Source organism: Pinus tabuliformis, chromosome 6 (genome assembly GCF_031772625.1).
Source record: "Pinus tabuliformis cultivar Carrire ecotype Pingquan chromosome 6, CPIR1, whole genome shotgun sequence".
NCBI lineage: Eukaryota > Viridiplantae > Streptophyta > Pinopsida > Pinales > Pinaceae > Pinus > Pinus tabuliformis.
In genome coordinates, this window is record NC_142292.1 from 1,256,125,740 (window position 1) to 1,256,137,804 (window position 12,065).

The 12,065-nt window shown below is 40.5% G+C and overlaps 1 protein-coding gene across 1 annotated transcript; it reads left to right on the plus strand.

The window, feature by feature from the left end:
* The first annotated feature begins 6,207 nt into the window (after window positions 1-6,207).
* Window positions 6,208-7,137, plus strand: LOC149263219 (uncharacterized). Its single transcript, XM_089386974.1, has one exon. The coding sequence runs from the start codon at window positions 6,208-6,210 to the stop codon at window positions 7,135-7,137; it is 930 nt and encodes a 309-aa protein (XP_089243100.1).
* Window positions 7,138-12,065: the final 4,928 nt, after the last annotated feature.

The following is a 12,065-nucleotide window of genomic DNA, read 5'->3' on the forward strand; positions in this document are numbered from 1 at the left end:
AACTTAAGCTGGAAGAGGGTAAGACAGATTGGAGTTTGAAGCAACAGATTATACAAATTGCATCTTGACTCTCCAAGGGTACTAATTGGCAATGAAGTAGCAGTGGGAATGTACTGAATGAGTTATGGCATAGGAGAATGGAACATTTACACCATGGAGCACTCAAGATGCTCATGGAAATAGTAACAAGGGCCCCAAAACTTGGCACAGAACACGATGGTGTGTGCAGAGGATGCATACTTGGGAATTATGTTAAGGAAACATTCCTAAGAAGTGACAACAGAGAAAATGGCATGTTAGCACTTATACATTTAGATATTTGTGGCCCAATGTCCACTAGAGCTCTTAGTGGTGCCGAATACTTCATCACTTTTATTGATGACCATTCTAGAAAAACCTGGATCTACTTCTTGAAGACCAAAGATGAGGTCTGTGATCATTTTAGAGAATTTAAGGCTCTCATGGAGAATGTGACAGGGAAGAAAATCGAGGTGCTTCACTCAGATAATGGTGGAGAATATATGGACAAAGACTTCACAATTTTTGTGCGAAGGAAGGCATAGGAAGAGAATGAATAGCTCCATATAATCCACAACAGAATGGGGTAGCGGAGCGGAAAAGCAGAACCATAGTTGGGGCTGCAAAAGCTATGTTATATGACTAGGATTTGCCCAAGTTTCTATGGGAAGAAGCATGCAGCACAACAATGTATATTCAAAACAGGACTCCTCATAGAGCATTGGGGAAGAAAATGCCAGAAGGGGTCTTCACATGGAAGAAGCCAGAAGTGAGTCACTTTAGGATCTTTGGCAGCATTGTTTATTGCCACGTGTCAAATTAGAAGCACACTAAATTGGATTAGACTGTAGAGAAGGGGTTTCTTGTTGGGTATAGCGAGACCTCTAGGGCATATAGGATCTACATTCCTAGAAATAGGATGATTGTAGTAAGTCGAGACGTAAAGTTCATGGAAGAGCGAGCTTTCAAGAGATCTTGTGAGATTCCTAGAGGCGATAAGATTCAGCCAACCGGAGCTCCATTGGTCTAGCAATAGGGACAACCACAGGGGCAGCTAGTGGGACCACTAGTGGGACCACCAGTGGGACAGTCACAGGGATCTAGTATAGTAACCAGTACTAGTAGTTCCTCAGGAGTAGGAAATCCAGTGAGATCTTAGGAAACGGAGCAACAGGATCAGGATGAAGAGGAGCTAGTAGAACCTCCAACTAGTAGTGGTCGAGCCAGCAGAGGGGTTCATCATAGATTGAGAGATGCAAAGGAGTTTGTTGGAGCTCCTAGGACAAGCAAAAGAGAGCGCATGCAACCTGACAGATATCAAATATTGGTAGCTCAGGTTGTAGAACCTTCCAGCTTTCAAGAATCCACACAACATCGAGTATGGGTAGATGCCATGGTAGAAGAATACAACTCTATCATGACAAATGATGTTTGGGAGGTGGTGTTGAGGCCTGAGGATAGATCAGTTGTAGGTTCTCGATGGATATACAAAATCAAGTATGCTACAAATGGTAGTCTGGAGAAGTACAAGGCTAGGTTTGTGGCAAAGGGGTATGCATAAAAAGAAGGGATAGATTATGAGGAGACCTTCGCTCCAATTGCCAGATACACATCTATTCGATTAGTTATATCCCTAATATCTAAGATGGGATGGGAGATTCACCAGATGGATGTCAAGACAACATTCTGAACAGGGTGATAGAGGAAGAGGTGTACATTGAACAACCAGAGGGCTTTGAAACTCATGAGAGGCACTCTCATGTGTGCAGATTGAAGAAATCTTTATACAGGCTCAAGCAGGTGTTGATCCTCAGTTTTGTTCTTATTATTGTCGGATTTAATTCCCATTTTGCCCCTTTTTGTTACCATGGAACCCATTTCTCTGCTAAATCACTATCCTAATCCTATCTCTACTCTCCACTTGAGGTAAACCTTCTCATGGTTGCATTTAGCTAATTATTGGTAGATTTAAGTAAATAGAAGTGGCATATTCTCAAACTAACTTATTATTATTATCTAGTGTAGACTCTCGGCAGAATGTGTAGGTCGATCCCCAAAAGGAGCAGTTGATGCATGAAGACCTTCTACTTTGGTACTCAAGGGTTATATGCAGATGGGCGCTCAAATATCGAAATGGATAAGGTTGCAACATGTTCTGGAAGACGAGAGGGCATAGCCACAAGTAGCACACATCATGATCTTGAGATCCTTGTCCGATTTCCCTCGATTGCAACATATACAAAATTGGGAATTGGTTATGGATAGACCAATTCGAGATGCCTGTTTGAACCAACTCACTGAAAGGAGTAATGCGGATTCACTTGTTATTTTCAGTTTATGTTTAACTATTAGTAAAATGCCTATAAAGGCGATTGAATGTAATATGTTAGGGGTCGTAGACCGTAGCACTGTGGCACTGAACTTATGAAGTAATTTTGATGTATGATCAAACCAGTTTGAATACAATCATAATGTTGTTGTTCTGAAGCAGTTTTCAAATGCATTGATGGAATGAAGTTCATGTTTTAATTGTGTATTGAATTGTTTAAACTACTATAAGTTCTCCAACCCCAGGTGTGGTTGGGCCCACCCATCTGGGATTGTTTGTATTTTGAAATAGTAGTGACACTGCAACCCTAGATTTGCTTAATTCCATTTTACAGTTCAGTCGTGTGAATTATTATTTGTTTGATGGATTGTTGGTTATGCTTGCAGCAATCTTTTACACTTTTATGAATCGCAATTGGAGTTTGGTGTGATTTCGTGCCTTTCGAACCAGAGCCACCCCATCACTTTGTTTGCCCTCACCTGGAACGCGCTATATGGTCATTAATATATATATTGATTGGAATTGTCACCCATAGTGGATATCAGAGTCCCTAATGCTTTCAAATAGCTAGATGAAAAACGATTTCAATTGCATCAAATAGGCTCTGTCTATTTTCCCTACGTCAACCTCTATTTTATTGAAAAGAATCGACTTAAATCCATCCCATTGTAGGATTACAGAGGCATTGAAGATAGGCTGGCACTAGTGAGATCGTTCGAGAGACTTAATGAACTTAATTAAATTATCAAACTGGTAGTCTAAATACATGTATGTCTGAGTTTCAAAAATGATTAATTGACTGTTTTACTGTGGATTGATGCACTGTGAACCGGTATAAACATTCCAGGGACATTCCCAAAAGAACCATCCTATAGTTACCATTTATCCCCCCTGCTCATTCAATTGCTAATATCGGCAATAAATTGAAATGATCATCCTTACTTCTGTGCAAAAGATAGTCTCCTTTGAATGAATGACTCCTTTCTCAGTTCATATGTTAGGGTGTTTACTCCATGAATAGCTCATAGTTCTGATCTACAACAACATAGTGATTTGTTTGATCGCAGCATTGTGATTTGTTTGATTGTAGCATAGAATTAGATATAGCCTTCAAGATTGATAGTTGGGCATTAAGTGAGATAAGTATCCTATTTTTTTTCATTTATTAGAATTTTGTAAGTGATCCATTGAATATAAAGCAGCAAGATAAAGCAAAACAGAGTAATTCTTCCAATTGGTGCTTGAACCCTAATCCTTGATTTGAACATAAACCCTTAAGTACAGAATAATTGGTTGATTGAAGCATTAACAGGATAGATCATTTATTGAATTAGTAGTTGGATTTCCATAGATTAGTTATCCTTATTTGCTCTGGTAACGAATGATTATGGCATCAATAGTTTAATAAGCTGGGTGGTGATTATCATAGGGTTGTTTGATTGCTTTCAAAGAATTGTCATTACAGAATGCTTGTTGAAAACGATTGAGTGATTTTTCATATAGATTCTAGTACCAACATGCAAAGTTTGATTAGGGTTTGGTGTGAATAGAAGTTCATTTTTATTAGGAATATTTAGTTAAGTGCATATTTGAATATTGAGATTTGTGAAGATTTTAGGTAAGATTTGATTGTTGGGTTTGCTCATTAGTTGATAAGATTTGCAAGTATTTATTTCATAAATCATTAATAAGGAAAACATTAAACTCTGACATAGCCTAAACAAAGGAAGCACAAGGCAATTTGTGCTTACGAACCCCGAGTTGACAATTAATCTTAAGGGATTTAATCTGACAAATTTATCTCTCAACATTTTGGTGTCTTTGTCGGGGAAATTGCCATTTCTTATTTAAGTAACCACTGTTAATTAACTTTCAAGAACCTGCAGAACTGTAAGAGGGCGGAGAGAGTACGGTAAGACGTGAGTGAAGAGCCACGCATCCACTTTTGTGGGGTTGCTTCAAAGTCCGACCGATCATTGTTTGTTCTTGAATTTCTATTTCCTTCATCTTTATGCATAAGAGTACAGGTAGACCTAGGGACAACAAAGGTATTTCAAACTCTAAATTTCCTACAACTTTTGGATCAGTCAATATACCTGTTTTAACTGTTGCTAATCGATATGCAGGTCTAAGACAAGGAGGAAGTGTTCACACCAACGTGGTTTTAGATTGGGAATTATTTGATCAAGAAGGAAGGATCATTCAGGAAATTATCTTTGAAAACCCAGTGGAACAACTAGACCTCATGGACGAGCAATCAACCAATATCTATCGTGTTCCAACACCCCAGATCCACACCCTGATCAGTAAACCCCAGCGGGTACCTATCGCAGATATGGAGCATGCAAGGGGTGAAGGCAGACACAATGACGAGCACCAAGAGGAAGGAGAAGGCCCTAGAAGGAATGTTAACCTACTTGGGGGAAACGAGGAAGAAGAAGAGGAAGAGGTTACTTTCGGGTTCCCTATCCTGGATGTAACTCACGACATTAATATGAAGAACATTCTGATGGCATCTCTACCACTATTCTACGGTAAATCATCCGAAGATCCTGATTCTTTCCTATTCGAGTTCGATATCTTATGTCGTAGCTATAACTATTATGACGATGCACACAAACCCAAATTGGTTCATGAGTCTAGGGCAGCATACCATATACACATGGGATGACATGAGGTCAACCTTTATAAAAAAATATCAAGACTTCTGTAAGAGTAGGGACATCAGTGATATCCTTAGGATGTAGCAAACTGAAGATGTAAACCTAGAGGAATATCTTGAGAGGTTCCTATGCAACTTACATAAATCCCTTGGAAATACTCTAGATTTAAAAATCATCAGAACAATGTTCTTAAGAGGGCTAAGAGATGACTGTATAGAGACATTAAACTTGCTTAGTGGTGGGGACATTTACAAGAAATCCTTTGCTGAAGTCATTGACCTTTGTCGCACCTACTCTAGGAGCCAAGCTAAAGTAGGTAAAAAGCTTCGTGAGCTTAGAGACAATTCTCGAGACTATGTGCAGAAGAAAGCTACGACTAATACTGTCACTAGGGTTGAACTGGGAAACCTATTAGAAAATTTCAAAACTGACATCTTAAATACAATCAGCAACCAACTTGACACCATGAAAGTCAACCAAAAGCATGAGGCCGAAAAGGCAGCTATGGCAGTCTTTTGTCCCAAGTGTAGACGGAAACATGCAGAGAGGGAATGTCCTCTGAATTCTATAGAAGTCTGTGGAATCTGCACTCTAGAGCACCAAACCGAGAAGTGCCCATCACTTCCTGGTCTTCAGGCCATTTACAAAGGCAATACCGAAACCCTTGACCAAGCTCAGCCAGCCAAGAGACCCACCTGGAGAGGTCAGAGTCAGAGTGCGCTCCCAGACCCAAATTTTCAAGGGTATAGCCAAACCCAGCCTTGGACCTTTCCTGCATCCTACTCCCCTTGGGGTGCTCAAAGTACTGCCTGGAACCAGAATTGGAGAACAAGCCCTTATAGCACCAGCTATCAACCTCAATCCCAATTCTACACGCCTTATCCAAATATGCCAAGTACTTCATACAATCCAACCATGCAAACCTATCAGCAGGCATATAATCCTAATATGTACCAACAACCTACATAGTTTCCACCACCTCTACATCAATTGCTACCAACACCTGCCAACACAACACCTCCTATGCATCAATTGCTACCTGCGCCTACTAACACACCACCCCTGCAGGCACCAGTGAATATAAACCCTCCACGACGTACACTGCTGCCTGCACAACCCGTACCTAACCCAAATCACAATAGGACACCTCAACCGGTGCAAAACATAGATATCTAGCCCTTTCCAACATACATGATTATGGCCATCCCTATGAACGAAATTCAGTTACGATCAGGGAAAACAGTTAATAAAGGAAAATTGGCTGTGGTTATTGAAGAAGAGGTGCCCTCCTCGTCATCCGAAAAACAATTACAAAATGAAAAACAACAAACAACGAAAGAAGAATTAACTGAACCACCATACCCGGAGAGACTAATAGTAAGGAAAGAAGAGGTCCCGCTTGAATATGACCTGGAAAACGAGCTTAGGAACGTTTGTATTAAAATACTACTTTTACAAGCAATCAGAGCCATTCCTATATACACTAAAATTGTCAAGGACCTATGTATCAAGAAACCGGGGAGAAAAGGGCATAAAAACCAGAATGTCAAAATTATGAGTCAAATGTCCATGATGATTTTAGACACGCCTACCAAATGCAGTGACCATGGAAATCCCATTGTCACTATCGAAATAAATGGAGTCCTTCTGCCAAATACTCTTGTAGATTTAGGGGCTGCAATAAATGCAATGACTTATGAAACAATGATATCGCTACAACTACCTGGATTGAAAACTACCCCTATCCTTTTAGAGATGGAAGATAAATCCATTGTCAAACTAATAGGATCCTTGGAAGATATAGTAGTCACTATCTCCTCCTGGCAATATCCTATAGAATTTATAGTCATTTCTCCAAAAACTTCTAGACCTGGACACCCTGTGGTCTTGGGAAGGCCATGGCTGGCAACTGCAGACGTCGTCATTGGATGCAGAAATGGGGAAATGACCATTTCAAATGGATCTCACAATCAAACATTGTCCATCCTTCCACCTACTCAAACAGTTGCCGAAGTACCAGTATGGCTCGAAAATCGTTATGGAAACGAAGACTGCATGTTTCCATTATTAACATTAGAACAGTCTATAGGTTTCCAGGAACACTTTGACGAGCATGTTTTGCAGTAGTTTCTAGCTGATAGTTCTTGCATTAATTAGCCCATCTCGTTTAATGGTTATCAACATGTGTTTAGTGATGAGTTTTAGGAAACCTGCCATCCAGCTGTCTTCGCCTCATTTTCCACCATGGAGGAAAGCCGCAAGCTCACCATAGAACTTGTGGAAATATTTGAAGGGAAAATTCTACATATTGGCACAGGATTGACTGCAAAACAAAGACAACAGTTGATGAGAATGGTTCGTGAACAAACCAGAGCATTTGCATGGGATTACTTGGATATGAGCGGTATACATCCAGACACTTGCATCCATCATATCTACACAAACGAAGAAATGAGACCTGCTCGGCAATAGCAGAGGTGAATGAACCCCGCATTAAAAGATATTGTTAAAGAAGAGCTTTAGAAACTTCTGGCAGCAGATTTCATTTACCCCATTTCTGATAGCAAGTGGGTGGCACCTTTGGTAGTAGTCACAAATAAGAACGACAAATGGCGAATCTGTGTCGACTATAGAGAATTAAACAAGGCCACACTATGCGATTATTTTCCATTGCCTTTTATCGATCAAGTTCTCGACACACTCTCAGGTAAGAAATATTTTTCTTTTCTAGATGGTTATAGCGGATACAATCAAATACAAATAGCTGAAGAGGACTAGGAAAAGACCACCTTTACATGCCCATGGGGTACTTATGCGTATAAAGTCCTTCCCTTTGGTCTTTGCAACGCCCCTCCCACCTTCTAGAGAGATGTGCTTGCTATCTTTTCTGACCTAATCCATGACTGTGTGGAAGTCTATATGGACGACTTCACAGTCTATGGGGATGATTTCCCACAAGCCTTGGAGAATCTAGAAAAGGTATTGATCTGCTGTCAAGAAGTCGACCTGGCCCTTAGTAGTGATAAATGTAGGATGATGCAAACTAAGGGAATTGTTCTAGGCCACCATGTATCATTTGATGGGATTCAAGTCGATCCGGAAAAAATCGAGGTAATTTCATGTATCCCTATTCCGAGCTCGCAAAAGGAGGTAAGAAGTTTTCTAGGGCATGCAGGATATTATCGAAGATTCATTGAAAATTCCACTAGAATAGCAACACCATTATTTAAATTGTTAACTAAAGAAGTTGACTTTGTATGGAATGTTGACTGTCAATAGGCTTTTCAGGTACTGAAGGAAAAATTGTCTACAACTCCGGTGCTAAGAGGACCAAACTGGTCCTTACCCTTTCACATTTGTACAGATGCCTCAGATACTACACTGGGAGCAGTTTTGGGACAAAGGGAGGATAACTTTCCCTATGCCATTTACTTTGTTAGCAGAAATCTCTCTCCCGTTGAATTAAATTATACAGTCACTGAAAAAGAGCTATTAGTAGTTGTACATGCCATAGGGAAGTTTAGACATTATATTACTGGTTATGAGACATTTGTCCATACAGATCATTCTGCTGTTAGATTTTTAATGAATAAACCAATTACTAACGGTAGGATAACTAGATGGTTGTTGCTTTTACAAGAATTTAACATAACTATAATTGATAGGCCTGGAAGGGATAATCTGGCAGTTGACTTTTTATCTTGTTTAAATCTTACGCAGGGGAGCATGCCAATGCCAGTGCCCGATGAATTCCCAGATGAAGATCTATTTGCCATTTCTACCATTACTCCTTGGTTCGCTAATGTTGCCAATTATTTGGTATCAGGAAAACTACATTAGAACACGTCGACTCGGGAAAGGCATAACATAGTCCAACGCAGTGCGAGTTACTCATGGATTGAGGGAGATCTATTCTATACAGGGCCAGACTTGATTATAAGGCGATGTGTGTGGGAAGACGAAATGCATGACATACTAAGCACCATTCATAACAAGCCTTGTGCGGCCATTTTGTTGATAAAAGGACGGCCATACAAATTTCTCTGCACCGGATACTATTGGCCTATGCTCTTCAAGGACGCCAAGAAGTTTGTTTTAAGTTGTGATGCTTGCCAAAGAATGGGGAGGCCAGTGGCCTTCGATGAAATGTCCCTTCACTCGCAAATTGCTATTGAACCCTTTGAGAAGTGGGCATTGGACTTTGTAGAGCCCATATCCCCAATGTCAAATAAGAAAATATATATTTTGGTATGTATTGATTATGTCACCAAGTGGGTGGAGGCTAAGGCACTGTACGCTGCCACAAAAAAGGCGGTGGTAGAATTTTTGTTCGAGGACATCTTTACAAGATTTGGGGTCCCACGGGAAATTGTCACTGACCAAGGAACCCAATTTACATCAAAGCTGGTCAAAGCACTTACAGAACAATACCAAGTGAAGCACCACAAATCGACTCCCTACCACCCCCAAGCTAATGGGCAAGTGGAGTCCACGAACAAGGTGTTGGAATCCATCCTCACAAAGACAATCCAACTGCATCACAGAGATTGGGCGGAAAAATTACCAGAGGCACTTTGGGCTTACCAAATCACGTGGAGGAATGTAACTGGGCATACTCCCTATGAGCTAGTCTATGGTAAGAAAGTACTTTTTCCCATTGAATTTCAGGTAAAAACATTTAGAACAGCTATTCAATTAGGCATGAATTTAAACGAGGCTCAAGAGCAAAGATTGATGCAATTGAATGAGCTAGATGAAATCTGACAAGATGCCTACCACCGAACTGCATTAGTACAGAACCAAAGAGCCCGATGGCACAATAAATTCATTAAGAAGAAAGTCTTCCATCTAGGCGACTGGGCCTTATTATACGATAGTAAGTTTAAGCACTTCAAAGGTAAATTTTCTACCAGATGGTTGGGACCATATGAGGTAATTGAAGTTTTTGATAATGGCTCAGTTCACATCTGTACTATTGATAATGACAGGACTTATTTTGTGGTAAATGGTCATCGACTTAAAGTTTATCATAAGCCACTCTCACGTGATCAGTTTTTGTAGGAAATTCAAAAGGACCCAGGATTGGAGCTGATTCATGCAAAGGACCAGCCCCTTGCTGGTTCAGTTAATTAATTTTTATCTATTTTATATGTATATATATATATATATATAACAGTGGGCTGTCCTTTTTGTTATCCACAGGTGGTCCTCCCCACAGCCCATGTAGAATAAAGGAGGAATTCACCAGGAGAAAGTTTATCCCTTTAACCAGGCTTGGTGGATTACATATGGAAAAGGAACTTGTGGAGTCTCCTTTGGAAGCCTTCAGACTCTCTAAATATGAAGCTCCCGAGCAATGGCTGATCCAGGCTCATAAATGAAATGGACCAGAAGTAGTCTAGGGATTCCTTGAGTACAAAATTGTTCTTTTCCGGGCTCAAGGAAATGATTACAGAAAGGAAACCTGTGGAGTTTACTTTGGGAAATTCAGACTTTCTAAATAAGAATGCCTTGAGCACTAACTACTTTAGGCTCGTTAAAATAATAAGGTAGTAGTAGTATAAAGATCCTCTGGGTCAAGAATTATTCTTTTCCGGGTCCAAAGGAATAACTACGGAAAAAAACCCCTTGGAGCTCTCTTTCTGGCCATTTCTAGCTCCCTAAAAAGAAATACCCCAGGCAGTCACCATTCTAGGCTTGGTTAAGATCCATGGATGTTAAGCAGTTCTTTATCGAGATAACAAGCAATCTGGTCTATGATTTCCAAGCTGGAGATTTCAGGAGGGTGGCAGTTGAACTATACACTACACTATGTTCATTCCAAATGTTTTTTTGTGTGAATCTTAGAATCTAGTGCTACCTAATTCTATTCAGGTGACTATGTTTTTGGCTAATCAGAATACTTCTATTTCATAAAGGCCTTTGCGCTTTACTCTGTCCAAGAAAGTGTCTCGTATTGCACATACGGGCCCGAGAGCTTGCTTAAAGGAGGGTCCTACAATCCCTCAGCTATTGCCAACACACACACAAGACCACCTTGCAGCATTCATTTGTATAAATCCAGGCCTATCTGATATGCAGTCGAGGAATGCTCGGGACTATCAATTCGCTCAGAATTAAAGAATAGGTTCACATAATCAGTATTTTATCCACCAAGGCATAGCATGTCAACCTTACAGAATCCAGGCACCACGCATGCAATCGCAGGGGGCATTGTTCAAACACATGGAGCTCACACTCGATGACAAATCACTTAAGTGGTTGAGGTATGCGCTTGATTTTGCTTGAATTTTACTGATGAGTAGTTAAGTGTTAATCATTTTGAAGCACACCTCGAGATCTATCATCTGATCATCATAATCATCCATTTCACATCTCGCCTACCTAAGTCCCGATTTCATAAACAAATATCCCCCAAGTATTCCACAATCATTGTCGACGATTCATCCTTATTGTGTCATAATAACCACTCCCCACTTAACTGTCATTCCATAATATCCCCTGTCATCATGGTGGTAACGCACCGCCTCATCACAGAGGAGCTCACACGCTCTCCCCACAAATTGCATTCCACGCTCAATTACCCATGCTTCCCAGTAGAGAAGGTGGAATGATTGCCACCATGGAAACAATCCCTGGTATCTGATTGCCATTATGGAACCAATCCCTTGTGCCAGCTCAATTATCACAACGATTGTCCAGTGGTAGTTAAATAGAGAACACTTGAAGACAGGGGCCGAGAATTGATCAGAGTCTGGCAGCACAAATTGTAGTTGAACCATAGGCGCCATGGGAGCCGACAGACACGAACCAACCTTCATTCAGTTCTTGCGCAACCCAGAGTACAAGCAGTGTAAAGGAAGCCTGGAAGAAAAAGGTTGGATGCCTTTTCTCCAGAAGTTCCAAGGCTATAACGACCAAGTAGCACTCGCATTTGCTAAGAGCTTCGATGGTGAAAAGGCCAAAGTCGAAAATCTGAGCTTTAAAATCATAGAGGAAACAATTAGTAAGGCCACAAGTCTATCAGCCGATGGTGAGAAATTCTTCAAAGGTGG

Bases quoted from the DNA above. Each gene is read 5' to 3' on its own strand.
- LOC149263219 (XM_089386974.1), top strand. From the start codon at position 6,208: ATGGCCATCCCTATGAACGAAATTCAGTTACGATCAGGGAAAACAGTT.